The sequence below is a fragment of the Salmo salar genome, chromosome ssa06 (assembly GCF_905237065.1).
Source record: "Salmo salar chromosome ssa06, Ssal_v3.1, whole genome shotgun sequence".
NCBI classification, from domain to species: Eukaryota; Metazoa; Chordata; class Actinopteri; order Salmoniformes; family Salmonidae; genus Salmo; species Salmo salar.
In genome coordinates, this window is record NC_059447.1 from 80,560,753 (window position 1) to 80,588,422 (window position 27,670).

The 27,670-nt window shown below is 42.7% G+C and overlaps 3 protein-coding genes and 1 long non-coding RNA gene across 14 annotated transcripts in view; 2 read left to right on the plus strand and 2 right to left on the minus strand.

Annotated features, from left to right (window-relative positions):
• The window catches only part of LOC106568622 (cytospin-A), a 20,088-nt gene extending 16,077 nt beyond the window's left edge, over positions 1-4,011 (plus strand). For all 9 annotated transcript variants that reach the window (XM_045721067.1, XM_045721065.1, XM_045721063.1 and 6 more), the window contains 5 exons: positions 1,910-1,949; positions 2,041-2,137; positions 2,249-2,365; positions 2,453-2,512; positions 2,792-4,011. In XM_045721067.1, the coding sequence (XP_045577023.1) occupies positions 1,910-1,949; positions 2,041-2,137; positions 2,249-2,365; positions 2,453-2,512; positions 2,792-2,881 (404 nt within the window). In that variant the 3' untranslated portion in view covers positions 2,882-4,011. The remainder of the gene's footprint in view (positions 1-1,909; positions 1,950-2,040; positions 2,138-2,248; positions 2,366-2,452; positions 2,513-2,791) is intronic.
• LOC123743500 (uncharacterized) lies at positions 3,981-6,372 on the minus strand. Of its 2 annotated transcripts, none has more exons than XR_006770336.1 (2): positions 6,229-6,372; positions 3,981-5,866 (listed from the first exon to the last, which is right to left on the minus strand). It is a non-coding gene; the product is annotated as an uncharacterized lncRNA (long non-coding RNA). The 2 variants fall into 2 exon arrangements; XR_006770337.1 differs by having other exon boundaries at positions 6,060-6,347.
• Positions 6,354-7,946, plus strand: LOC106568623 (SAYSvFN domain-containing protein 1). Its single transcript, XM_014139079.2, has 2 exons — positions 6,354-6,800; positions 7,028-7,946. Exons 1-2 carry the CDS (start codon positions 6,582-6,584, stop codon positions 7,343-7,345), a joined length of 537 nt encoding a protein of 178 aa, XP_013994554.1. The 5' UTR covers positions 6,354-6,581; the 3' UTR covers positions 7,346-7,946.
• A 6,486-nt stretch (positions 7,947-14,432) lies between these two features.
• LOC106608183 (dynein axonemal heavy chain 8) overlaps positions 14,433-27,670 on the minus strand; it is a 59,260-nt gene continuing 46,022 nt past the window's right edge. For both annotated transcript variants that reach the window (XM_014205977.2, XM_014205978.2), the window contains 30 exons: positions 26,560-26,724; positions 26,130-26,356; positions 25,827-25,945; positions 25,585-25,688; positions 25,273-25,449; positions 24,877-25,044; positions 23,446-23,661; positions 22,911-23,048; positions 22,676-22,803; positions 22,312-22,483; positions 21,918-22,073; positions 21,537-21,692; positions 21,184-21,366; positions 20,935-21,040; positions 20,502-20,754; positions 18,925-19,115; positions 18,690-18,811; positions 18,463-18,581; positions 18,106-18,308; positions 17,946-18,019; positions 17,693-17,845; positions 17,359-17,514; positions 17,142-17,258; positions 16,959-17,060; positions 16,682-16,842; positions 16,415-16,571; positions 16,002-16,154; positions 15,622-15,811; positions 15,314-15,435; positions 14,433-15,214 (listed from right to left, as the gene is read on the minus strand). In XM_014205977.2, coding sequence (XP_014061452.2) covers positions 14,927-15,214; positions 15,314-15,435; positions 15,622-15,811; positions 16,002-16,154; positions 16,415-16,571; positions 16,682-16,842; positions 16,959-17,060; positions 17,142-17,258; positions 17,359-17,514; positions 17,693-17,845; positions 17,946-18,019; positions 18,106-18,308; positions 18,463-18,581; positions 18,690-18,811; positions 18,925-19,115; positions 20,502-20,754; positions 20,935-21,040; positions 21,184-21,366; positions 21,537-21,692; positions 21,918-22,073; positions 22,312-22,483; positions 22,676-22,803; positions 22,911-23,048; positions 23,446-23,661; positions 24,877-25,044; positions 25,273-25,449; positions 25,585-25,688; positions 25,827-25,945; positions 26,130-26,356; positions 26,560-26,724 — 4,776 coding nt within the window. In that variant the 3' untranslated portion in view covers positions 14,433-14,926. The remainder of the gene's footprint in view (positions 15,215-15,313; positions 15,436-15,621; positions 15,812-16,001; positions 16,155-16,414; positions 16,572-16,681; positions 16,843-16,958; positions 17,061-17,141; positions 17,259-17,358; positions 17,515-17,692; positions 17,846-17,945; positions 18,020-18,105; positions 18,309-18,462; positions 18,582-18,689; positions 18,812-18,924; positions 19,116-20,501; positions 20,755-20,934; positions 21,041-21,183; positions 21,367-21,536; positions 21,693-21,917; positions 22,074-22,311; positions 22,484-22,675; positions 22,804-22,910; positions 23,049-23,445; positions 23,662-24,876; positions 25,045-25,272; positions 25,450-25,584; positions 25,689-25,826; positions 25,946-26,129; positions 26,357-26,559; positions 26,725-27,670) is intronic.

Below are 27,670 nucleotides of genomic sequence, written 5' to 3' on the forward strand. Positions count from 1 at the left end.
ATCAGAACTACAGTTTTCAGCTGTGCTGACATAATTGCCAAAGGGTTTTCTAATGATCAATTAGCCTTTTAAAATTATAAACTTGGATTAGCTAACACAACGTGCCATTGGAACACAGGAGTGACGGTTGCTGATAATAGGCCTCTGTACGCCTATGTAGATATTCCATAAAAATCAGCCGTTTCCAGCTACAATAGTCATTTACAACATTAACAATGTCTACACTGTATTTCTTATCAATTGCATGTTATTTTAATGGACAAAAAATATGCTTATCTTTCAAAAACAAGGACATTTCTAAGTGACCCCAAACTTTTGAAAGATAGCAAAGGGGTGTGAATACTTACACTATGACACTCCAAATTGTCAGGTGCATCCGATTTCCTTTGATCATCCTTGAGATGTCACTTCAACTTAGTTGGAGTCCACCTATGGCCAATTCAATTGTTTGGACATTATTTAGAAAGAAACACACCGGTCTATATAAGGTTCCCAGTCGACAGTGCATGTCGTGGCAGAAACTATACCAAGAGGTCCAAGTAACTGTCCGTAGATCTGAGATAGAATTGTGATGAGGCATATATCTGGGGAAGGTTATAAAGCAATTTATAGTGTTGAAAGTTTCCAATTGTACAGTGGTCTCCATCATTTGGACATGGAAAAAATATGGAACTACCCACACTCTGCCTAGAGCTGGTCGTCAGACCAAACTGAGCATCCGGGCAAGAAGGACATTTTTCAGGGAGGTGACCAAGAACCCAATGACTACTGACAGAACTACAGGGTTCCTTGCCTAAGATGGGAGAAGCTGCCAGAAAGACAAGTCTCTACAGCACTTCAACAATCTGGACTTTATGGGAGAGAGGCCTGGCGGAAGCCACTCCTGAGAAAAAGGCACATGACAGCACACCTGAAGTTTGCAAAAAGGCACGTGAAAGACTCCGAGCATAAGGCAAAAGAATTTGATCTAATGAGACAAAAATGTAAGCATGAATGCAAAGCCCTATGTCTGGAGAAAACCAGGCACAGCTCATCACCTGTCTAATATCATCCCTGCCGTGAAGACTGGGAGACTGGTAAGGATGGAGGGAACAATGAATGGATCCAAATAAAGGCAAATCCTAGATGAGAACCTGCTTCAGAGTGCAAATAACCTTACATTTTTGCCCCAGTCTATGTTCCAACAGGACAATGACCCAAAGCATACAGCCAAAGAAATGCTGGAATGTCTTCAGAACAAGAATGTAAAAGTACTTGAGTGGCCCAACGAAAGCCCAGACTTGAATCCCATTGAAAATCTGTGAAAAGACTTGAAGATAGCTGTTCACTGCTCCCCATATAATTTACCAGAACTAAAAAAAATTGCACACAAGAATGGGAGAAAATCCCCAAATCCAGATGTGCAAAGCTGATACAGACACACCTAAGATGACTCGAAGCTGTAATCGCCACCAAAAGTGCTTCTACAAAGTATTGACTCAAGGGTGTAAATACTTATGGGTGTCAGATAGCCTAACCGAAAGGTACCCGAGCCGACTAGGTGAAGAATCTGTTTATGTGCCCTTGAGCGAGGCATTTAACCCTAATTGCTCCTGTAAGTCACTCTGGATAATTGTCTGCTAAATCCCTAAAATGTAAATTAGATATTTATTTTTCAAAAAATTTGCATTATGGGGTATTGTGTGGCGAATTTCTTTCTAATACTTAATCCATTTTGAATTACGGCTGTAACACAACAAAATGTGGAATAAGACGAGGGGCATGAATGCTTTCTGAAGGCACTGTATATGAGTTAATCCACAACTGCTTTCTTTTTACCTTGACAGTTGTACAACTGAATGCAATCAACTGAAATGTGTCTTCCGCATTAAAGTTACTGTGCTCTTGACTAATTGCTCATGTCTGGCAGAAAAACAGGAGGAGGACCAGAACGCAGACCCATTGTTCAGGTGAGTAGACAGGCCCTCTAGAGATACTTAAGAAATATGCCCAAATAAAGCCTTCTATCTACATAACTTTTGTCTGTTATCCACCTTCCAGACCTCAGGATGGTTTCAGCATGCTGCTGCGACGTCATGGAGGCTCCAGACGGAACTCACTCCTGCGTTGGTGTCAAAGTCGCACCCAGGGCTACAAGGTCAGAAGTGGCAACGTTTTCTAGAATAACTCAAGCTTACCATTCATATTTTTAAAACATCGATCTGTATTCTGACCCATACAAACCTTAGATTTGTAATTTCTTTTACAGAATATTGAGATCACCAACTTCAGTAGCAGTTGGGAGGATGGTCTGGCTTTCTGTGCTGTGTACCACACCTATCTGCCCACACACATCCCCTACAGTAGTCTCAGCACAGGAGACAAGGTAAGAGGAATGCATACCCATTCACATACAGCACATACTGTTTGTTATATTGACCCTACAGTTAAGTCTTAAACTTGTTCTGTGCAGAGCGAGAACCTGGACCTAGCCTTCCAGACAGGGGAGAGTGTTGGAATCCCAGACACTTTGGTGAGACCCACATTTAAACTAACTGGGCTAACTACTGGGAATTTCACTTGTATATTACTCGTACTAACACGTCACCATGAACATGGAACACAGCTGTTGGGAACATACGGTAAAGAGCTTGACTTGACTAAAATGTATGGTGTCACTAATGTTTGTATTTCTGATTGGGGCCTTGCGTAGTACTCCTCAGTGGGCACCTTTGAATGAGAATTGAGTTTGTCCATGACGGAGAGTATGGACTTATTATTCTTCAACAGAGTGTTTGTGTTTGCTTGATAGACTGTGGAGGAGATGCTGAGACCAGGTGGGCCCGACTGGCAGAGGGTCCTGGGGTACGTTGAAAGCATATTTCGTCACTTTGAGATGTAAGGTAATTTCCCTTCTGGGTTCCATACCAAACACTACGTCTAACTGGTCTGCCACCACCAGTCTGGTTATTTTGGTTGCATCATGGACTTTGAGTGATATACCACTAGGGGGTTTAGGACTACTGTTGGATGGGAATTCTCCTTCAGCCTCACTCTTTGTGCAAAGAGGCTCCTGCTGCTGGCCATTGGTTGTAGGTGCACTGTGGATGGAGCTACTGTGAACTGGGTCAATCTTGATTTCAGAAAGCACTGACCATGGGGGTTTTGGGCTGAGAGCTGTTTTTGTTGTTGTTGGTAAATACACAGTGATTGCACTGAATGAGGAGCCATTGGAAATGACCACAAGGAGCACCATAAATTAGGAAATTGTGGATATGGGAAGGATGTTACTATTTGCACCAGGAAAAATTAACAATGACTTCAAGTTCATCACTTAGGGTTCTACTGCTGTTCACTCTGTTGTGCACTTATTTGGATGCCTTTTAATTTTATCAACAATATGAAGTCTGTCACAAGTTTTTAACTGGAAGATTTGAATGTTATAGACACCATGTATCTGATTTTATACCCTTAGAAAACTGTATCCCGTTGTGATATTAATGTAGCCAGAAGTAGTATTTTAATGTCTGTATACACCCCAACTCAAAGCAGAAAAAAGGTCCGGACAACATGAGTTCATTCAATGGCATTGTGTGCATCACAACTGCCTTTGAAAACATGTGTATACTGTGCTGTCTATCTAGTAATATTTTTAATGTACGTTTTGTTTGGAAAAACATTTAAGTAAATGTTTTAAATGTAATATGCAAACAGAAGTGCCATAGGGTGGACTATCCAACAGAGGGACTTGTCTCCTGTTATGGAGTATGGGAATGAACTGTGTCATGAGGTTTTGTCTGATAATAGGAGCAACAATGAGGCCATGTAAGTACTGGATCCTACAATGTTTGCTTGTCTTTGTGATTGAGAATGTGAGAAATAAGAGTGATGTATTGTATGTGTCTCAAGTATAAATTGAGACACAGGGGCTCTCCCTAAACAGTTTTACTGTGACAATGGTACTGTACGAGAATGATAAATGACAAACAGTTGCCAAAGCGTTACTGCCAAAATAAAGGTTGTTTTAATCTGTTTGTGTTGCTGTTATCTTTCATTTAAAATATCTCAAATTTGAGTTTTATATTAATACAACTTATCTAGCTGTGACAACTGAGATTTACATTTTATACAATAGCAGTATAAAATGTTTTATACCAAAAAAATCACAGTCCTCTCAAACAGCAATTAATGGTAAAAATGACAAGGCAAAACATTAAAAAAATCTAATACTGAAAGAAAATATTCAAACAATAGATTTACAGTTAGCTGTCAAGTGTATTGCATTTAAATCCAGGAATGCAAAATAACTGAACTTTAAAGGATGTAATTTATCCATCCTGGTCAGTGCTTGTGTTTCTGACAGTGTTTTCATTTCAACCAATGAAGATGTGCTTTATCTCAGAACATTAGAAATAAGGTAACCAATTCACTCTCACCTAAGACTGAATGAAAATATCATGAGCTGAATTCCAGGCTTGCACATACTTGATGAAAGTACAGTAACATTTTGTAGATGTCCCTTCTGGGAAAAACAAGGCGGTCCACAGTAAAATAGTTTGCTAGGAGGCTGGGATTGTACCACCAATGGGTGGAGTGGACAGGGGAGGCAGGAGAAGAGACCCCAGTTTGACTGATATGGCTGCTATCTGTGGATCCTGAGTTTCATACATCTTCACGAGACGAGCAAATTTAAGAACACCTGAAAAATAGCTAAAACAAGCAATGACTACTGTGATTGACCACCATGATTTCACAAATACACTGAACAAATATATAAATGCAACATGTAAAGTTTGTTTCATGAGCTGAAATTAAAGATCCCAGAAATGTTCCATACGCACAAAAAGCTTATTTCTCTCAGTATGTGCACAAATTTTACATCCCTCTTAGTGAGCATTTCTCCTTCACCAAGATAATCCATCCACCTGACAGGTGTGGCATATCAAGAAGCAGATTAAATGGCATCATTACACAGGTGCACCTTGTGCTGGGGACAAAAGGACACTCTAAAATGAGCCGTTGTCACACAACACAATGCCACAAGTTGAGGGCAATTGGCATGCTGACTGCAGGAATTTCCACCAGCGCATACTCAAACATGTCACCCATTGAGCATGTTTTTAATACTCTGGATTGACGTGTTTGTGTGTTCATGAAATACCCAGCAACTTCGCACAGCCATTGAAGAGGAGTGGGACAACATTTCACAGGCCACAATCAACTCAAGGTGAAGGAGGTGTCGAGCTGCATGACGCAAATGGTGGTCACACCAGGTATTGACTGGTTTTCTGATCCACGACCCCTACCATTTTTTAAAAAGATATCTGTGACCAACATATGAAATCCATAGATTAGGGCCTTATGAATGTATTTCAATTGACTGATTTCCTTATATAAACTAACTCAGTAAAATCTTAGAAATTGCTGCATTTATATTTTTGTTCAGTATAGGTCAAACTGAACATGATGCAAAAAGATAGCATTCAGTATTCACACAAAACAATGCCACTGACAAGTGACAATAGATTGTCTCTCTCTACCCCTTCATTCTGTATGGAACTGGTTTCACAAAGTTGCTTCCCTCTCCCTCGTTGTTGAAGCTATAAGCCTTGATGACCTCCTGTTGGATCCGGGTGGCCATGGGGAGCACCAGCTATCACATCTTGCCCATGTTGTAGGCGCTCTCCCGTGCCTCCTCCATCCGCGCTGAATTCTCTGGCACAGAGAAGGCTTGGATGACCTCACTCAGCACCACTGCAACACAAGCAGTTTGAAGAGATCTGTGCCACTACTGGGCATTAGTAATATGACAAAAGTATGTGACAACTGTTCTTACATCTGGCCTGCTCAACAGTGAAGGTGGGCTGCTGGGCTGGGGCTGTCCATTCTGTGTCAGGAAAAAAATGGGATATTAGAGGATATTGCAAAGAATAATGTGAATCACATTCAAATACTTAGCTAGCTGACTTCTCCATTTTTATGTAGTGTGTCAGTGAGTCTAATACTTTCCTGTGTCCATTTCTTATACAAACATAAAGGGACATATCTAAAAGGGCATATTGATCTAGCTATATATTTACCTTTATTCGATTAATCCAGAACTATGGATGGATAATTTTGACGAGTAGGGTTGTAGCTAGCTAGCTGAGCAGAGCTAACTACTGTACACTTTGAATTGTAATCTATAATGCTCAGGAATGCGCAATTAAATACCTAAATAATCAGTCAATTGCATATTTGGTTACTTACAATATATAAGTTGAATAAAGACAAACAGTCTACCAAGAAAAGCTAGTTTGGCTTGTCAGCTGGATGATGGGGTTGACGATTTACAACACAATCTACGTCGTTACGTACACCTAGCTGAACCGGAAGGTAAACAAACTTAAGCGAAACAGATTTGTTAAGGAAAGTCTTTTCATACTTCCTGTGACAGTGAATTCAATTATTACCATAACACAATTTAGACAAGATTTCCGCGGTTGAGAAGACGGGATTTCACTCGAACAATCTTTTTGGGACCTCAAAAAAATCTAGCGAACTGTCGTGCACACGTTGCCACGCATTCTTTCATTGTTGCATGACTCAGAAGCTGTACACATATGGAGCAAAAGCTTGCGGAGTTCAGGGCCCGAAGAAGGGCTGATGTGGCCGCTAGTAAGAGTGAATCTTTTCAAAAACAACCCATAACATCATCGGACAATGGCAGCACTTTGAAGTCGGACAGTTGCCATTCATCAACAGCTGATCCAGACACACAGGAGTTGACAGATAATCCAACCTCTGCTGTCCATCAGGCTACAAGGACTAAACATTGGGGGGTAGGCTAAAAATCTACTCAAAATACTAGGGGCTGGTTACCCTACACTGTTTAAGCCTAGTCCTGGACTAATAAACACTTTCTTTGGAGATTCATTGACCATGGTTGTTAGTCAACCAGGAATATTCTTAATCTGTTTGAAAAACCAGATAGTAATAAACGTTGATTCCATCTTGTCAATGTTAGCTACTGTAACTTCATTTATTCCCCCCCACCCCGTCTTTTTAGGATGACTGGCTGCTGGAGAGCACTCTGGGTCAATGGCTTGGTTCAAAGCAACTGGCTTTCACAAATCTGACTTTGCTGAAGGTGTTGCTTTGGCTGGTTCTACTTGGGCTGTTCGCCGAGCTGGAATTCGGGTTGCCTTTCTTCCTAATCTCCCTCTTCTACTGGCTGTATGAGGGGCTGCGGAGCCCAACTGCACGCCAACCTGGAGAAATGAGTGCTTACTCAGTGTTCAACCCAGACTGTCAGCCTCTCCTGGGTGCACTTACAGCTGAGCAGCTAGAGGGAGAGATGGGCTACAGATCACTGGCCAACAGATGAGACCCCTCAAGACACTCAAACAACTGACTTTAATCTGAAATGGAATAGTTACTGTACTTTAAGCTTCCCATTGTACTAAAAAGGAACTGGCAACATATTTCTTTGAATGAAGCACATTGCTGGTATTGATTTTGAAGTCAAATGGAACCTATTCCATACTACAAGATCATTCACCACTAGTGCATATTAATGATGCTGTGAAAGCACCATCCGCTTGTAAAATTGTATTACTGTACTAGGACCTGCTCTTTACTATTTTGGCCTTAAAAGATGTAATAGTCATCTGTATGCAGATGACACTTATGTATGCCATTGCAAACTGTTGACCAGGCTAGAGCTGTAATGTGACTTTGTTGCCTTCCCTAAAGCCCTGGTTGGTTTAAAACTTGTACTTAATGTGGGAAAGACTAAATATGTGCTCTCTAATTCTAGCAACAAAAAAATCTGATGAACTATATATTTATTCACTGGATGATTCTCCCATTGATCGGGTTCCTGCCTATAAATATCTGAGCATTCGGATTGACAAAGATCTAATGTAAAAAAAAATATATATATATATCAACTTATGGATGAGCTAATTAAAAAGCTGAGATTTAAAGTGGGCTTCTTTTTTTTGAAATACAGTGCATTTCAGAAAGTATTCAGACCCCTTGACTTTTTCCACATTTTGTTATGTTACAGCCTTATTCTAAAATTAACCAACTACACACAATACCCCATAATGACAAAGCAAAAACGTGTTTTTACAAATTTATACAAAATAAAAAATTATCACATTTCCACAAGTATTCAGACCCTTTACTCTGTACTTTATTGAAGCACCTTTGGCAGAGATTACAGCCTTGAGTCTTCTTGGGTATGAGGCTACAAGCTTGGTACACTTGTATTTGGGGAGTTTCTCCCATTCTTCTCTGCAGATCCTATCAAGCTCTGTCAGGTTGGATGGGGAGCGTTGCTGCACAACTATTTTCAGGTCTCTCCAGAGATGTTAGATCGGGTTCAAGTCCGGGCTCTGGCTGGGCCACTCAAGGACATTCAGAGACTTGTCCTGAAGCCACTCCTGTGTTGTCAAATCTAATTTTATTGGTCAAATATTTAGCAGGTGTTGCGAAATGCTTGTGTTCCTAGCTCCAACAGTGCAGTAGTATCTAACAATTCACAACAATACACACATGTAAAAGAATGGAATTAAGAAATATATAAATATTAGATTGAGCAATGTCGGAGTGGTATTGACTAAAGTACAGTAGAATAGAAAACAGTATATTATCTTCAAAGCGGGCGAAGAAGGTGTTTAGTTTATCCAGAAGCAAGACGTCAGTGTCCGTGATGTGACTGGTTTTGCCTTTGTAGTCCGTGATTATCTGTATCCCGAGAAAGACATATTTCTGTGAAACAGAGTATGCTACAATCCCTGATGTCTCTCTGGAAGGAAATCCTTGCCCTGAGTTTGTCTACTTTATTATCCAGAGACTGAACATTAGCGAGTAATATACTCGGAAGCGGTGGATGATGTGCACGTCTCCTGAGTCGGACTAGAAGTCTATTCTGGATACCTCTTCTCCACCGGCGGGGTTTTGGAGCAGCCTCTGGAATAAGTTCAATTGCTCTGGGGGATACGAACAAAGGATCCAATACGGGAAAGTCGTATTCCTGGTCGTAATGCTGGTGAGTTACCTCCGCTCTGATATCCCAAAGTTATTTCCGGCTGTATGTAATAACACAAGCATTTTCTGGGCTAATAATGTAAGAAATAACACAAAATAACAAAATACTGCAAAGTTGCTTAGGAGCTACAAGCAGAGCTGCTACAGTGGGGAGAACAAGTATTTGATACACTGCTGATTTTGCAGGTTTTCCTACTTAGAAAGCATGTAGAGGTCTGTCATTTTTGTCATAAGTACACTTCAACTGTGAGAGACGGAATCTAAAACAAAAATCCAGAAAATCACATTGTATGAATTTTAAGTAATTCATTTGCATTTTATTGCATGACATAAGTATTTGATCACCTACCAACCAGTAAGAATTCTGGCTCTCACAGACCTGTTAGTTTTTCTTTAAGAAGCCCTCCTGTTCTCCACTCATTACCTGTATTAACTGCACCTGTTTGAACTCCTTACCTGTATAAAAGACACCTGTCCACACACTCAATCAAACAGACCCCAACCTCTCCACAATGGCCAAGACCAGAGAGCTGTGTAAGGACATCAGGGATAAAATTGTAGACCTGCACAAGGCTGGGATGGGCTACAGGACAATAGGCAAGCAGCTTGGTGAGAAGGCAACAACTGTTGGCGCAATTATTAGAAAATGGAAGAAGTTCAAGATGACGGTCAATCACCCTCGGTCTGGGGCTCCATGCAAGATCTCACCTCGTGGGGCATCAATGATCATGAGGAAGGTGAGGGATCAGCCCAGAACTACACGGCAGGACCTGGTCAATGACCTGAAGAGAGCTGGGACCACAGTCTCAAAGAAAACCATTAGTAACACACTACGCCGTCATGGATTAAAATCCTGCAGCGTACGCAAGGTCCCCCTGCTCAAGCCAGCGCATGTCCAGGCCCGTCTGAAGTTTGCCAATGACCATCTGGATGATCCAGAGGAGGTATGGGAGAAGGTCATACGGTCTGATGAGACAAAAATAGAGCTTTTTGGTCTAAACTCCACTTGCCGTGTTTGGAGGAAGAAGAAAGATGAGTACAACCCCAAGAACACCATCCCAACCGTGAAGCATGGAGGTGGAAACATCATTCTTTGGGGATGCTTTTCTGCAAAGGGGACAGGACGACTGCACCGTATGGAGGGGAGGATGGATGGGGCCATGTATCGCGAGATCTTGGCCAACAACCTCCTTCCCTCAGTATGAGCATTGAAGATGGGTCGTGGCTGGGTCTTCCAGCATGACAACAACCCGAAACACACAGCCAGGGCAACTAAGGAGTGGCTCCGTAAGAAGCATCTCAAGGTCCTGGAGTGGCCTAGCCAGTCTCCAGACCTGAACCCAATAGGAAATCTTTGGAGGGAGCTGAATGTCCGTATTGCCCAGCGACAGCCCCGAAACCTGAAGGATCTGGAGAAGGTCTGTATGGAGGAGTGGGCCAAAATCCCTGCTGCAGTGTGTACAAACCTGGTCAAGAACTACAGGAAACGTATGATCTCTGTAATTGCAAACAAAGGTTTCTGTACCAAATATTAAGTTCTGCTTTTCTGATGTATCAAATACTTATGTCATGCAATAAAATGCAAATTAATTACTTAAAAATCATACAATGTGATTTTCTGGATTTTTGTTTTAGATTCCGTCTCTCACAGTTGAAGTGTACCTATGATAAAAATTACAGACCTCTACATGCTTTGTAAGTAGGAAAACCTGCAAAATCGGCAGTGTATCAAATACTTGTTCTCCCCACTGTATATCTGTCGGCGCCATCTGTCTTGGCTGTGTGCTTAGGGTCGTTGTCCTTTTAGACTGGAGCAAAGGTTCACCTTCCGGGGTCCGGAGCGTTCTGGAGCAGGTTTCATCAAGATTACTCTGTACTTTGAACCGTTCATCTTTCCCTTGATCCTGACTAGTCTCCCAGACCTGCCGCTGAAAACATCCCCACAGCATGATGCTGCCAACACCATGCTTCAACGTAGGGATGGTGCCAGGTTTCCTCCAGACATGACTCTTGGCATTCAGGCCAAAGAGTTCAATCTTGGTTTCATCAGACCAGAGAATCTTGTTTCTCATGGTCTGAGAGTCCTTTAGAAGCCTTTTGGCAAACTCCAAGCGGGCTGTCATGTGCCTTTTACTGAGGAGTGGCCACTCTACCAAAAGGCGGAGTGCTGCAGAGATGGTTGTCCTCCTGGAAGGTTCTCCCATCTCCACAGAGGAACTCTAGAGCTCTGTCAGAGTGACCATCGGGTTCTTGGTCACCTCCCTGACCAAGGCCTCCCTGACCTCCCTGACCTCCCTGACCAAGGCCCCCCAAGGCCCTTTTCCCCCGATTGCTCATTTTGGCCATGCTGCCAGCTTAAGGGAGAGTCTTGATGGTTCCAAACTTCTTCCATTTAAAAATGATGGAGGCCACTATGTTCTTGGGGACCTTCAATGCTGCAGACATTTTTTGGTACCCTTTCCCAGATCTGTGCATCGACACAATCCTGTCTCGGAGCTCTACAGACAATTCCTTTGACCTTATGGCTTGGTTTTTGCTCTGACATGCAGTCAACTGTGGGACCTTTATATAGACAGGTGTGTGCCTTTCCAAATCATGTCCAATCAACTGAATTTACCACAGGTGGACTCAGGGATGATAAATGGAAACAGGATGCACCGGAGCTCAATTTTGAGTCTCATAGCAAAGGGTCTGAATACTTATGTAAATAATGTATTTGTTTATTTTAATATATTTGCAAAAATTTCTAAAAACCTGTTTTCGCTTGGGGTACTGTGTGTAGATTGATGAGGAAAAAATGCCATTAAATCCATTTTAGAATAAAGCTGTAACGTAACAAAATGTGGAAAAAGTCAAGGGGTCTGAATACTTTCCGAATGCACTGTAGATCTTGCCTAAATAGCAGGAATCAGATTGTACAGTCAACTTTCCTGCCAGTTCTTGACTATGGTGAAACCATTTACCAGATTGCATCTGCCGTTACTCTTAAACCTTTGGCTGCTGTCTACCATAACGCCCTTCTGTTTACAAAGGGAATAATGACGTGATTGGGAATGAGACACTGATCTCAATTGTGCTATCCTGAATAAATAAAAGTAAAACGAATAATACTTTTTTTAAAGACGCACGCACGTAGGTACGTTTCAGGGATCGTCACTAGTTACCACAATCATAAACCCTGCCTATTTCTACAATTTATCTTCTTAAAATCTGATTTTAAACCACAAACCCTACCCTTAGGTACACTGCTAACCTTATGCCTAACCTTAAATTAAGACAATTTTTTTTTGTTTGTTTTCATACATTTTTACTATATTGCCAATATTTACCCCCCGGCAATATACCTTTTTGGGATGTTGTCCGCCATAAAACCCTACAGAAGAATACAGTTCCAAAGAGGGCCTCTTCTTTCCCCCACTTACTGAGGAAAATATGACAGGAATGTATTCATTACACTGATTCCGTTGCAAATTGTTTCAACATAGACCACTACTCCAAATACTCTTCGATGTGATGTTGGTAAATTCTAATTCATTTTAATTGTTCCCCCAGCTGCTTAATTTTTTGAGAGATGACTGAACTACAACTTCCGTTTAAGAACAATACGGAACTAAACAGCGTTTAGAGTACACGGTTTCTGTTGCATCGGCGTAATGAATACACCCTAGCACTTCATCCCTGGCTGTTGGTTTCCACTAGTTAAAATATCTTAATTGACTATATCGTAAAACTGAATAACTAAAATTAGCTTTTTGGTCTTAATTTAAGGTGAGGCATAAGGTTAGCAGTGGTTAAAGTTTGTAACTAGTGACGACCCTGAGTTATCGGTTGAGTCAAGTTTATTTCCCTGCGCTTTACGACACAACAGACGTCATTACTTACGCCCGAACCGGAACAGGAAGTAAATAACCCAGAGTTAGTTATAAATACCTTTGCCGAAGTAGAACATAATTTAAGATACATTTTCTACGGATTTCTCTCATCACTCTTTGTGACAGTGAACCTTTGAATTCTATCAATGCATTGAAAGCACCTTATATAACATTTCCGCTTTTGATTAGATTACATTTCACACAATCGAGGGGCAATTTGCTAGAACAAAATGACGTCTCAAATCAGTCTAGCTTGCTAGTTCGCTAGCTATCAGTGCTTGATACCCGTCGTGCACAGTGCATACATTGTCACGCAGTCTTTCATTTCTGCATGAGTATGAGTCAGAAGTTATTAGCATTAGCAAAAGCTTGCAACGTTCAGAGCCCCGTACAAGGGCTGGTGAGATGCAGCCCATAACATCACCTGGCAGTGGAAGCACTTTGAAGTCAGCCAGTTGGGAGTCAACAGCTGATAAAGACGCACAGGAGTTGACAAAACATCAGATGCCTGCTGTCCCTCAGGCTACAGGAACTTTACAGTGTGGGGTAGGCTAAACTCAAACAAAAAAACGACAACGTCAGACACTGAGGTAGCGTCATGGCATAGATCGTTTATTTCAATTCCACCCCTCAATGTTAGCTAACTAACTCGTGATTCTCTCCACTTTTTTAGGACGACTGTCTGCTGGACTGCATTCTGGGTCGAAGACTTGGTTCAAGGCAACTTGGTTTTGCAAACCGGACTTTGCTGAAGGTGTTGCTTTGGCTGGTTCTGCTTGGGCTGTTTGCTGAGCTGGCCTTAGGGTGGCCTTTCTTCCTAATCTCCCTCTTCTACTGGCTCTACCAGGGGCTGCGGAGCCCAACTAAACGTCAACCTGGAGAACTGAGCGCTTACTCAGTATTCAACCCTGACTGTCAGCCTCTCATGGGCACCCTCACAGCAGAGCACTTGGACTGTGAAATGGGAATACTTCAGCTAACCATGTAAAGGAATAGTTACAGATTGTAACACCAGATAATGTGATTTATAACCCCAAATTGGTATCCATTATACTGGGAGTTACAGGTTGGTCCTGTGTGGCTCAGTTGGTAGAGCATGGTGTTTGCAACGCCAGGGTTGTGGGTTCGATTCCCACGGGGGACCAGTACGGAGAAAAAAAAAATGTATGAAATGTATGCATTCACTACTGTAAGTCGCTCTGGATAAGAGCGTCTGCTAAATGACTAAAATGTAGTAAGTGTACTATTTGGTGTTGCACTGAATTTTCAACCAACCTCTGTGATAATGTCTTCGGCCTCGATTCGTGGAAACAAGAGTCTCGTAAAATGACCGTGTCTAGTTGCAAGGTGTCCGTTTGAATTTCTAAAAAATGTTGCTCTATGAAGTAATCCAACAATGTGTACGCCGCCATCTCGTCTATTTCAAGTTCTCTCATTGATCAAGACCGGCGTCTGTCATGACATGCAGCACTTTGGGGTGGACGAACCCACCTGTCTCGATCAATGAGAGAAGACTTGAAATAGACAATATGGCAACATACAGATAGTTGGATTACTTCATGGAGCAAAAAAATATTTATTTTAATAACGGTGCATTTTCTTAATTCAAAGGGACCCCCTGCAACTGGACAAAGACATTTTGAGACTTCCATGAATCGAGGACGAAGACATTATTGCCAAGCTAAATTGGTCTTAAGTTCTGTGCTACACCAAACAGTAACTCCCAGTATAATGGATACTACATTTTGATGGGTTAAATCACATTATCTGGTGTTACAATATGTAGCTAGTAAAGGAACTTTTTTAAATGTGAGCGAGTTGCGATTCTTCTGTTAAAATTATCTTATGATGCTTGGATGCACCTCGGCTCTTTCAATGAACGAAACACTAGTATTGGTTGTGATGTAAAACTGCTTGTTAATTCCATTAAAATTTCTACATCTCACTAGTTGGAATTTTAAAAACATTTATTTGTGTTACTTGAGTGAAACTACACAGGGTTAGTAAACTACACCAACAAAATACTGAGTAGTTGTCCATCATTTGATGTCACAGAGCAAGGCAACACCACGTAAGATCCAGTGATCGGGTGACTGCACTGTGCGTATCACAACCCCTGTGATGTAGGTGAGGTCTGTGCGCCGAGGCTTTTTGTAGACGGGGCAGATGTAGAACTTGGGGTCCTTGGGGGCAGTGGAGTTGATGGCGAACATGTGAATAACAGGCAGGGGGCAGAACAACACCTTGGGTGTGGCTTCGATGAGACGGCAGTTCCTTCTGTCCCAGCCGGCCCCGTCCAGGTATAAACCGTAGACGTAGACCCCCTCCTGAGAGACAGAGAATGATGGATGGCATCGAGGTAAAAAGGGAAAGCTGTATCTTGTACATGTGTTGTCAATGATAGTATTTTGCATGAGGCTACTTACAGCAGGAGAGGCAGTGATCTCCTCCTTGCTCTGCTTCAGCACATCATTATGCAGGGTGACTGTGTCCAGAGCCCAGCCCTTGTGAGCCCTGGTTACCTCCTGCCTCATGGCTGTCAGGAAACCTATAGCCATACAGAGGGCGCAAACATAAAGAGATAGATAACATTTGTTAGATATGTCATTATAATCCTATCTTCAGTGATGTAGTAGGATGAAGACATGACAAGCTAATTTATGCTGAACTGTATTTTGAACTTACCCTGCAAGTTTGATCAGTTATCCTAATTCACGTTTTGAACGAGACTCACCCTGAGGGTTGAAGAAGCCAGTCATCCAGAAGGTCTTGGGTCTGCCTTCAAACACCCAGCTGTAGAACTGTGTGTTCCTCTCCAGCAGCTCGGTGAACCAGAAGCCCAGAGTGGACGACTCCCACGAGATCTTCTTCCACATGTTGGGGATGCGCGCATCAAACATGTTGTCCAGGGCGTCACGCAGGTTCTAGGAGGTAAAACATGAATATGACATTGAATATTCAAGCATCAAAATAACACACAATTTCCTACATTGTTATTACAGATTTATAAGCTATAAACCTCTAAATATTCATTTGAAGTATAACACAATTAAAGTGTTAACATGTAATATAGTCGTAATACATTATAGTGGTCATTCTAGGTAGCTCTCTTACTTCGCTCATGATGATGGTACCGTCGATGGCGAGTTTGAGGTCGACCAGACTGGTGCGCACCACTCCGATGATCCGCTGCATGCGATCCACTTCTTGGCGTAGGAAGATGTTCATGGAGTTCAAGGCACCCATCTTCACCAGCCTGGCTTTCACCTACAGTACACATCACAATAAGATTTGTTGTGTGAGCATACAGTGCATTCGCTCTTTACAGCCAAGGGCTGGTTTCCCAAAATCATCTTAAGGCTAAGTCCATCATTAGAACCATATGGGGTGTTCAGTAAGTGGAAAACGTTTTGAAACAGGGAGTTATTACCGGAATTTGTACAATGAGAACATAGATTTGTATTATTCGTTGCAAAACATTTTGCTACATTGTGTTCCTATCCTTCATAAACAGAGTAAGCACTGACCTCATGAGGTACGTAGTTGGGGGGCAACTTCTCCAGCATGTCCTCTGCCAGTCTGTAGACAATGGACTCTCTGGTCTCCCCTGCTCCTCCTCCACTTTCCTTGGGCTGGATGTTGGTGATGGTGTCCAGCACCTCAGCAGACGTGTTGGTCTGATATCTGAACAAGAATTGGTATATAATATTAATGTATTCATATTGAGTATTAAGACTAACACACAGCATAGACATGATTAGAGAGAAGCGTTGTGATGATCTATGGTGTCTTACGTAATGTCTGCGTTGGGATGCAGACCAAAGACCTGAGGTGTGTCCAGTGCAGGCAGGGTGGCGATGTACTCCATGTACTGCTCCACTGTCTTACACACAGGCACTTTGTATCCTGTGTAGAAGCAGAACGTCGGCTCAAAGATCTTGTCATTGAACCACACCTGTTGGGGAACGCATAATGCTTAGAAAACAAAGTCTGTGCTTCCCACATGATTACCCACATGTACAACAGATTGATCAGGACAGTTGCGTTAACTGAAAAAGAAAATGACATTACCCGAGAGAAACAGTTGAGCAGCCGCTTGTCGTAGTCATCAGTGACCCTTCCTCCGTACTGCACCTCCCCTAACATGTAACGCACTGTGACCCATGAGACACCCTGGAGAAAAATGTTACGTGTAGGTCTGTGAGCACACTAGTCACTGTAGCTTCAGATAGACCTAGACTATTTTGATAGTACCTTCTTGGGGCTGCATTCATCCAAGTGGTTCTGGACAAACTGCACACTGGCTGTGAAGTCGGCCGAGTTGAACTCATACGGGATGTTCCAACCCAGGGGCCCGAATTTACGACGTTCCTACAACAGAGTAACAGACAAGGCAAAATCAGTAAATTACATTAAATACAGTGTATATCTAGAAATATGAATGTATCAAGACAGTGGGCTGAGTCTGTACCTGCACCACAGTGTGTAAGAAGGCTACGTTGTAAAGCATGGGTTTCCACATGGGCAGGTTGCAGATTTCCAGCTGATCCTGAGAGATTCCGGCAAACGTACGCTTCAAGCCAGCCCGCACCCCCTGGGGGGGATCATTGGTGAACTTGATAGAGGACTGGAAGAAAGAAAATTATCATGTCAGCAAATATTTATTCTTAGACATAAGGGATGTGATTAGGACAATATAGCAATTCTGGATTTTGGCTAGGGGATAGGTCCGTTTCACATGGAGAATGTAATATTGCTGGGGAGATTACTGGTCTTGTCTGTGTAGGTGTATGCAGGGCATTTACCTGTAACAAGGTGATGGAGAAGCGGTCGTGGGGCTCGGTGGTGATCCACACTCTGAAGCTGTCGTGCATGGTCTCCACTGTGGTGACGGTCTCCAGCAGCTCATCCATGAACTCCAGGCCCAGATGGCAGTTCTGGAGCAGGACCCAGCCACCCTTGTGTGTACACACACAAACACTTTTAGCTATGTGAAAACATTTGTATATGCTGTACACTACATTTATTTACAAAGAGTTGAATGTCAGAAGCCCTCACCTGTGTCATTGACATCTGTAAGAGCCTTCTTGCATGGATCTCCTGACCTTGGCCCATTGATATCGCTCTAAACTCTGCAACAAATAAACACAATATCACAATGACAGTATTGTCAGTGACTTGTTAGTAATTCATTCAGGGTGATAGGCATGGGGCTAACCTAGCCGGAGTTTCTTGGCCAGAGCGTCGATCTGGTTGGTGGGATCAGAGCCCATAGAGAGGAAGCAGATGAGGGGGGTGCGGGTGTCGCTCTCCTCCCAGGTACTCTCCAGGTTCAGGATGACAGGCTCAGCGAACCTCATGCCCATCGAGTCTCCAACGTACTTCCTGGCCTGGGACAGTGTGCGGTCAGGGCACCATGATCTGTGAGGAGAGTACAAGCAAACCTGGGTTCGAACCTGAATGCACTAGCCACAACCTCAAGAGAGATCTGTTTATAACAGGCTTGTACGAGGCTTACAAAGGCCTTAGTAAAAAAGAATGTGTAAAATATTGATGTTGAGAAGCAGGAGCTCACCTGATGAGCAGTAGTTTATGGAAGACATCCAAGGAGTCGTTGTATCCATCAGGAATCACACCATCCTCAGGGTTGTCCATGTCAAACCACACCTTCCAGCCCTTCTCATTACGAGACACCTATAAGATGAATAGAGAAGTAAAGTCAATGCCGTGTACCTTTCAGACAAAGCTGTGACCATTGCTAATGATAGAATTAATAAAGGGTACTGTAGTGTTCAGCCCCACCTGGTTCATGATCTCAGTGAACTGTGACAGTTTGCTGAGTTCCACCAAGTTGAGCCAGGTCAGATCCAGGATCCAACGGAACGGCTTTGAAGGACACGCCTTCAGGTCTAAAGCAGCACCCCCTATAACACACAGATAACATTACATATGTACTACTACTAAACCATTACTTTATTCCTACACTGCTACCTATACAGAGATCTGTTAACTAGGATCAGTAGTGAGGATCTGATACCTTTGATGAGGATCTGGAACTCGTTCTGCTTGACGTTGTTCTTCTGCAGGTCGATCTTGAGCGCCAACAGCAGGGTGAAGATGAACTTGTGGTTTTCGTACAGCCCTCGGACCGTGTAGCGGAACACCTCGAAGGACAGGTACTCGATGATGTTAGCAATACGCTTCTGAGTGAGAGGAGACTTGTCTGACCTGCGTGAGGAAAAAACAAACAATAAAAGTTTCAAATCTAGAGGTTGTTCTTATATGCATTTATAAACGCTGTTGTGTATTTAGATTTAGGCCTATGCCATTTGTCAGGCTCATCTTTTTCCATTTGTATGGACCAGGGGTCTCTAACAGGTCGATCGCAAGCTACCAGTAGCTCGCAGCCCACCTATGAGTAGCTCGGCAAACAATTCCGAAAGTACAAGCAATTTTAACGTGTTCCACCAAAAACGGTCATTAAAAAAAATAGCACAAATATCAGAAAGTAGCTGGGAGCTTGCGGTGTCTATCTAATCAACGCAGCATTGGCATTATCCCACCCCTGGTTAACCACTATTGGCTTAAAAAGCCAAACCTAACACAATATCTGCCAATTCATTTCAGCAATACTGCCCCTGTCTGTCTGTGTGATGTGCACGTATGTCTATCACTACGTGTGTTGCCAGTTGATGTGATAACAGTCTTCTGGGTTGACTGAAATACTTTTCCCAAAACATTCTCAATTAAATGCTAAATGCAAAGTAGGCTTACCTGGCAGAAGTACACTGAGTATACAAAACATTAAGAACATCTGCTGTTTCCACGACATAGACTGATCATATGAAAGTTATGATCCCTTATTGATGCCACTTGTTAAATCCACTTCAATCAGTATAGATGAAGGGGAGGAGACAAGTTAAAGAAGGATTTTACATTTTTGAGACAATTGAGACATGGATTGTGTGTGTGCCATTTAGAGGGTGAATGGGCAAGACAAAAGATTTGTGCCTTGGAACTGAGTATGGTAGTAGGTGCCAGGCGGACCGGTTTGTGTCAAACCTGCATGAACAAGTGTAATTTTTGAAGTGAAAAACAAAACAAAATCAAAAACAAGGAAAATATTTAACTGAGAACATAATTTGGGAAAATATAAAACATCATTTGGGGAAAGAAAAGCAGAGTTGCTTATGAACCCTTATTTTACCAGGTATATTGGGAGAAAACATAGTGTACAAGAGAAAGTAGTGCACTAAGGACCTGGGGAAGAGTTACAGGGGAGAGGAGAAGAGAAGAATGTGCCTATTTGAAAGCTAGAAGAAAAAGAGTAGCTCGCGACATGTTTTATTTCTTAAAAGTAGCTCTCTTGCTAGAAAATGTTGGAGACCCCTGGTATGGACTGATATAATGTGGGTGTACACAAACTTGATAAAAAAAATTATTAAAGGGTAAACAAGTGGGTGAATTTGCTATGTGTTCTGTGTACTGAGGGATTTGATCAGGAAAATTTGGATTTTGGGATAGGTCCATTTCTATTATACTTGAATGAATGATAAATATCTGAAAAGCAGGAATTCCTGATTAATCAGCAAAAATCCCATCCCTGGTACTGACTTGGCCATTGAGAGGTCAAAGATCTTGAGGAACTGTGCCAGGGAGGTCTGGTACATGACGTTGACCATGCTCATCTCGGTGATGAGGAAGTAGAGGATGCTGCCACGCGAGGCAGCCGGCCGGTACTCCTCTGAAGCCGTGTTGATCTTCACCTCCGTCTCGGCTGCTACGTGCAGCTTCTCGCTCACCTCGGCCGCCGTCAGCTTGGTTACTGACAGGATGCCAATCATGGACTCGTCATCCACCAGGGAACCTTGACACACACAGACGCACGCATGCACCCACACATAGACAGAAACACACAGAAAAACACAAAAACACAGACAGACACCACACACACAAACATGCAGATTGAGCAGTCTGAGTATCTGAGACATTATCCAAACATCCGATGTAACACTTAATATGATTTGTTTATTCTAGGAGTCAATACCCTTGGTGGAGCTGAGCTTGTACAGCAGGTTATCCTCCAACTCCTTCATCTTCCTCTTATTGGCCGTCACATCCTCCATTAGCTTGACTCTCTCTGCCTCCAGCTCCTGTTACGGCACCATCAGAACATCCATGAAACGTATTGCCGACAACACCCTTAACCAATGCCTCTGAAGTCCTGAGGGAAAATGTTCACATAGGTTTTATAAAGGGGTTATGAATGGTTTATAAAGTGTTAATGAAGGCTTACGTATTTCTCGGTGAGGATGACTCGGCCCAGCAGCTGGTTCTCCAGACCCTTCATGGTGACAGTGAAGTCTATAATGGAGGTCTTGGCGCTGACCTCGGGCGTGTACGCTGGGTTAGGCAGCTTGGTGGTGATGTAGAGCTGGAAGCCATCCATCACGTCGGTCTCCTTGTCTCCCACTTTCACCTACAACCAATGAGCACAGGTTTGAATGGGAGACTAATTTCCCAATTAGTCTGGCATCCAAACTGATTTTTCTACGTTTCATGGTGAACACAGTGTTCAGTCTGGTTTAACCAGGCTATTTTACAACACTGCTGTTCAAGTCAAACTGACCTGAGAGCTGTGGTATGTACCTTATAGGTGGAGCCGGACTTGATGAAGTTCTTCTCCAGCACGTTGTCCAGGGCGGGGTCCAGATCCTCTCGGACGTCCTCGATGAGCAGCGGTCGTCCCATCGACAGACTGTCCTCCAGGTGAGTACGGAAGTACTTGTGGTTGAGGGACGTGACCTGCAAGAGAGATCATGGTCGTGTTCAGTAGGGGAAAACAAAATGGTGTGTTCCTATTGGATACATTCATGTAGTACCTCCCAGTTTCATTCTGTTCTAAAACACTTTCTACCTACTGAACATGGCCAGTCATGAGTTCGTGGGAATACATTGAACCAATACATTTAGTTTTCACACTGGTGTGTTTGTTTGTAAGAGTGTGAATGTGAGAAGTGAGTGGCTTACCTGCAGATCATTGGCTTTTTCTTTCTTTTTAATCCACGCCTTGCCCTGGGTCTGAGGGTCGATGAGGAGAGGGAACCTCGTGGCCTTGGTCACGATGATGCCGTTCTGCACTGACAAGTCGTCTCCAGGCAGTCCCTGTAGGTTCCACTCGCTTATCTGACACAGAAAAGGGAAGGATGTTTCAGTATGGTGCTTTGGGACATAACAAAACACATTTTGTAGAACTTCTAGTTCAGTGAAATGGATACTAAGAACCACTTTGGAAATAAGTGTTTTCATTAATATTTTAAGGTGTTATCCTCTGGGATTCAAATGCAAGTTTTGTCGATGACTGTTTTGTTTGCAACTCAAAAGTAAAATTAAATTCACTACTGCATTCATGATCTTTTCTTACAGTAGGGGGGTCCACCAGCATAGAGATAATATTGAGGTTATCAGTGAAAGGGATTTTCCTCTTCCGGAGCTCTGCTTCCCAGATGTCCTTTAGGAGCATGTTGCGGAAGTTCTGGTTGAAGGGTCCACAGTACGACAGGAAGCCAGTGAGCTGGAGGACATCCCCTACGAGTCTATCCAAGAGACGACAACAGATGGTCAAGGGTCACATTGAAAAGCCTCTGATGGAAAGAACTGAGCATTGATATTGTCTGTAGTTTATTGTGTTACATTGCATTAAATCTTTGTACATAGTAACAATGACTTCAGTCAGAACACTGAAAGTAAAGAAACTTGATGCTATCCCTCTCTTATCTGTAACCTGCCTGTTGATCTGTGATTTAAACTGTTTGCTCTGCTCTGTCCAGCGCACTTTCTCTCCACTAAGCCCATCAATGAGTGCTGATGCTGCCACCATTTTATTCCTGCACATCTCTGCATCGTCCAGCAAATCCTGTAAAGCATCACAAAATCAACTATTTGAACTACATTCTATCTATATATTTATTTTGCAATATTCCTAATTTAAGAATACATTATTTTTTAAGGATTGGACCTCACCTGTTTCTCTTTCATGGCAGCATCGAACTTGGCCTGTACTTTGTCCAACTCGGCCTGTTTCTCATCCAGCTGAGACTGAGCACTGGCTAGCTCGGAATTGGCTATTGACAGTCTGCCCTCTTGGATAATCAAGTTAGCCTGTCCACACACGTGGAGAAGAAATACTGTTCACAATGCTTATCTAAAGGAAAAGGGGGATACCTAGTCAGTTGTACAACTGAATGCATTCAGCTGAAATGTGTCTTCCACATTTAACCCAACCCCTCTGAATCAGAAAGGGGTGGGGGACTGCCTTAATCGACATCCCACGTCATCGGTGCCTGGTGAACAGCAGTTTAACTGCCTTGCTCAGGGGCAGAATGACAGATTTTTACCTTGTCAGCTTTTTACCTTGTCAGCTCGGGGATTCAATCCAGCAGGTCCATTTCGGTTACTGGCCCAACGCTCAAATATATTGGATCACACACACAAACAGAAATAGTGTTCCCATGCTACTTCATGGAGGGTAGAATCATTCAGCTTATGTTCCCCGTACCTTAAGTGGCAGCACTTCCTTGTTGATGCCGAAGAAGGTGGCCATGGCGGAGGTCCAGGAGAGCAGGCCTGCCACGTTGCCGCACACTTTCTTGGCACACTCAAACGTGTAGTCCTCCATCTGGAAGTAGGGTTGCAGTAGCTCGACCATCTCCTCATTGATGCTGTCCTTGGGGAACTGCTGCAGTGACGCCATGAAACCACTGGCGCTCATCAGCTAAAAAGGGAAATTTAAAGAAAACACAGAAGGCCGGCAATTGAAGTAACACAAGGACACAGCTCATAAGCTAAAGCACATAGATGGGAGGGAGGCTTTGGCCAAAACCAAGACATTAGCTACAACAAACCAAACCAGGGCATTAGCTACAACAAACCAAACCAAGACATTAGCTACAACAAACCAAACCAGGGCATTAGCTACAACAAACCAAACCAAGACATTAGCTACAACAAACCAAACAAGGGTATTAGCTACAACAAACCAAACAAGGGTATTAGCTACAACAAACCAAACAAGGGTATTAGCTACAACAAACCAAACAAGGGTATTAGCTACAACAAACCAAACAAGGGCATTAGTTACAACAAACCAAACCAAGACATTAGCTACAACAAACCAAACAAGGGCATTAGTTACAACAAACCAAACAAGGCCATTAGCTACAACAAACCAAACAAGGGTATTAGCTACAACAAACCAAACCAAGACATTAGCTACAACAAACCAAACCATTAGCTACAACAAACCAAACCAAGACATTAGCTACAACAAACCAAACCAAGACATTAGCTACAACAAACCAAACCAAGACATTAGCTACAACACACCAAACCAAAACATTAGCTACAACAAACCAAACCAGGGCATTAGCTACAACAAACCAAACCAAGACATTAGCTACAACAAACCAAACCAATACATTAGCTACAACAAACCAAACCAATACATTAGCTACAATAAACCAAACCAAGACATTAGCTACAACAAACCAAACCAAGACATTAGCTACAACAAACCAAACCATGACATTAGCTACAACAAACCAAACCAAGACATTAGCTACAACAAACCAAACCAAGACATTAGCTACAACAAACCAAACCAAGACATTAGCTACAACAAACCAAACCAAGACATTAGCTACAACAAACCAAACCAAGACAGCTACAACAAACCAAACAATTAGCTACAACAAATCAATTCAATATACAGAGATGAGACTGGGAGTGTAAATGTAACGTCTGAGTGATTCTCTGATGGTTTGATGTGCGTGTATAGTGTAAAAACTTGGTAAGAAGAATATCCTTCTCCGAGGACAGTATATCAAGGCCTCTTCTATTCTATTTTGTTCTACTATTATTACCAGAGTCATACATAGAGAGATGTAGAGATCTATGAGTCTGGTAGAGTCTAGAATGGAGGCTTTCTGACCTTGAGTGCCTCTCCCCAGGAGGGCTTGTGGCAGGGCCTCTCTGGGTCCATGGTGATGGTGTCCAGCTTCTTCTGGAAGAGCAGCACACAGCAGTCCATGATCCTCATGATGAGGTGGGGAGGTTTGGCCAGCTTCCTCACCGTGGCTACGTCAGCCGCTTTAATGGTCTAAGGAGAATATATAAAAGGGTTGAGATCATTAGGGCATGTAACAGAAAACATTTTGCAAAAGGAAAAAAGTTGCGGTAGTACCCTCCCTATTTCAGGCCTTTTTCTTCTGTTTTGTTACCTACTGAACATGACCCGAAATGACAAGAAACAATTTCAAATGGCCCAAAATATATATATTTTTTTGTTGTTTTTCAAATGGATCTTTTCATGTACAGTAAGACTCACATTCAGAGCGGCCTCTGCCTCCTCTAAAGCCGGTTTAGCTGCTTTCAGCTTGACCTCTGCAAAGGCTTTCTCCTTCTCAATGCCCTCCACAATCTTCAGGGCTCTGTCCTTTACAATCTGGACCTCAGCCTTTACGATGGTGGCTGCTTCAGCGCTTACTGTCACCTCTGCCAGCACCTGTACAGACAAGACAACAAATCAGCAGGCAAACTTTACATGCATGTATTCTGTGAATGGATGTGAAAGGGTGATTCCTACATAGAAATATAATGAAATTCTATTTTTATGGTTTCTATATTATTTCCCATTTACCTTGTCTGCTTTGATGGAGGCCAGAGCCAGCTCTTTCTCCTTAACCACCAGGTCTTTGGACAGCTGAGCCACAGACTCGCTAGCCTCCAACAGTTTGGTCAGACCTGCAATACAAAGCATTTCCACAACACTGCAATCTGACAAGAAATCCCAACATTTATTTCCTTTACAATAAAATAAGCAGTTAGTTCGAAGTTTATCATTATTCCTTAGCTAGTAGCCACTCAATTGGTTTTCCATACCAACATTCATGCGCTCAGCCAGTGTGTTGATAAAGTTGTAATTTTCACTGTATACCGTCTTGTATCCATTGATGAAAGACAGGTAGGATTTAGGGGTCACATGAGTTCTTCTTCGGAACCTAGGGTGGAAAAATGAAAACACACACGTAGGTTATTCAGACAGGCTTTGGGTATAAGAAATGGATGCCATTTATTTGACATAAATACACTATCTGACATGTAAATTCTTGTCATTTATAAATATAAATGTGGATTTAAGACTAGATTTGCATTTGAGTTCCCAACTTCAGTCAACTACAGTACCTGTCAAAGTAGCTCTCGCAGGTGACGGACACTTTGTCATGGTATATGCCCATGGTCTGTACCACCGCGGCTTTGACCTCGGGGGAGCACACCATGTGGAAGTCAGACAGGAAGTACTGGGACACGGCCACTAGAGCCTCGCTGGGCCAGGGAGTGAACCAGTCCATAGTACAGCCTGAGATCAGACCTGGGAACTTCAGGGAGCGCGAACGGAACTTCTCACCAACCTGTCAGGGGAAATAAAGGGATGGATGGATGAATACGAACAAATGTAATTTCACTCTGCCCTCAAAGGCTGATGCCAGCAAACCTCTCTATGGAACTACTCTGGAAAATACTATCAATGGGACACTACATAACAAACTCCTGAATTCTTGAGTGACAATCATGGAGGTGGTGTTTTTATGTTTCTGGTATTACTAAATCATACCGGAGAGAAGCAAAGAACCACGTGCAGGTTCTTCCTGGCTCGGGAGATAAAGTAGTCGTACAGGTTGTCGAAGGTGGGCGGGACGCGTGGCAACTCTTTCTTCATTACACCAATGAGGTTCTGAGTGATCTCGTCCAGCTCGTCACGAGCAAACAGGTTGGACACCTGCACACAACAAGCATAATAATTAAGAATGACAAATTGGAACTTTTTATTTTACTAGAGTAGCGTTAGAATAATGTTAGATAACATTAGAGTAACTTGATCACACTGGAAAATAATAAAGGAAAATATATTAAAAAAGTATATGTATATATACAGTACCAGTCAAATGTTTGGACACCTACTCATTCCAAGGGTTTTTTATTATTTTTACTATTTTCTACATTGTAGAATAATGGTGAGGACTTCAACACAATGAAATAACACATATGGAACCATATAGTAACCAAAAAAGTGTTAAACAAATCAAAATATATTTTAGATTCTTCAAAGTAGCCACCCGTTGCCTTGATGACAGCTTTGAACACTCTTGGCATTCTCTCAACCAGCTTCATGTGGAATGCTTTTCCAACAGTCTTGAAGGAGTTCCCACATATGCTGAGCACTTGTTGGCTGCTTTTCCTTCACTCGGTGGTCCAACTCATCCCAAACCATCTCAATTTGGTTGAGGTCGGGTGATTGTCGAGGCCAGGTCATCTGATAAAGCACTCCATCACTCTCCTTCTTGGTCAAATAGCCCTTACGCAGCCTGAAGGTGTGTTGGGTCATTGTCTTGTTGGAAGAAAAAAATTATAGTCCCACTAAGCGCAAACCAGATGGGATGGCGTGTCACTGCAGAATGCTGTGGTAGCCATGCTTGTTAAGTTTGCCTTGAATTGTAAATAATTCACTGATAGTGTCACCAGCAAAGCACCCCCACACCATCACACCACCTCCTCCATGCTTCACAGTTGGAACTACACATGCGGAGATCATCCGTTCACCTACTCGGCATCTCACAAAGTCACAGCGGTTGGAACCAAAAGTCTCAAATTTGGACTCATCAGACCAAAGGACAGATTTCCACCGGTTTACAGTCCATTGCTTGTGTTTCTTGGCCCAAGCAAGT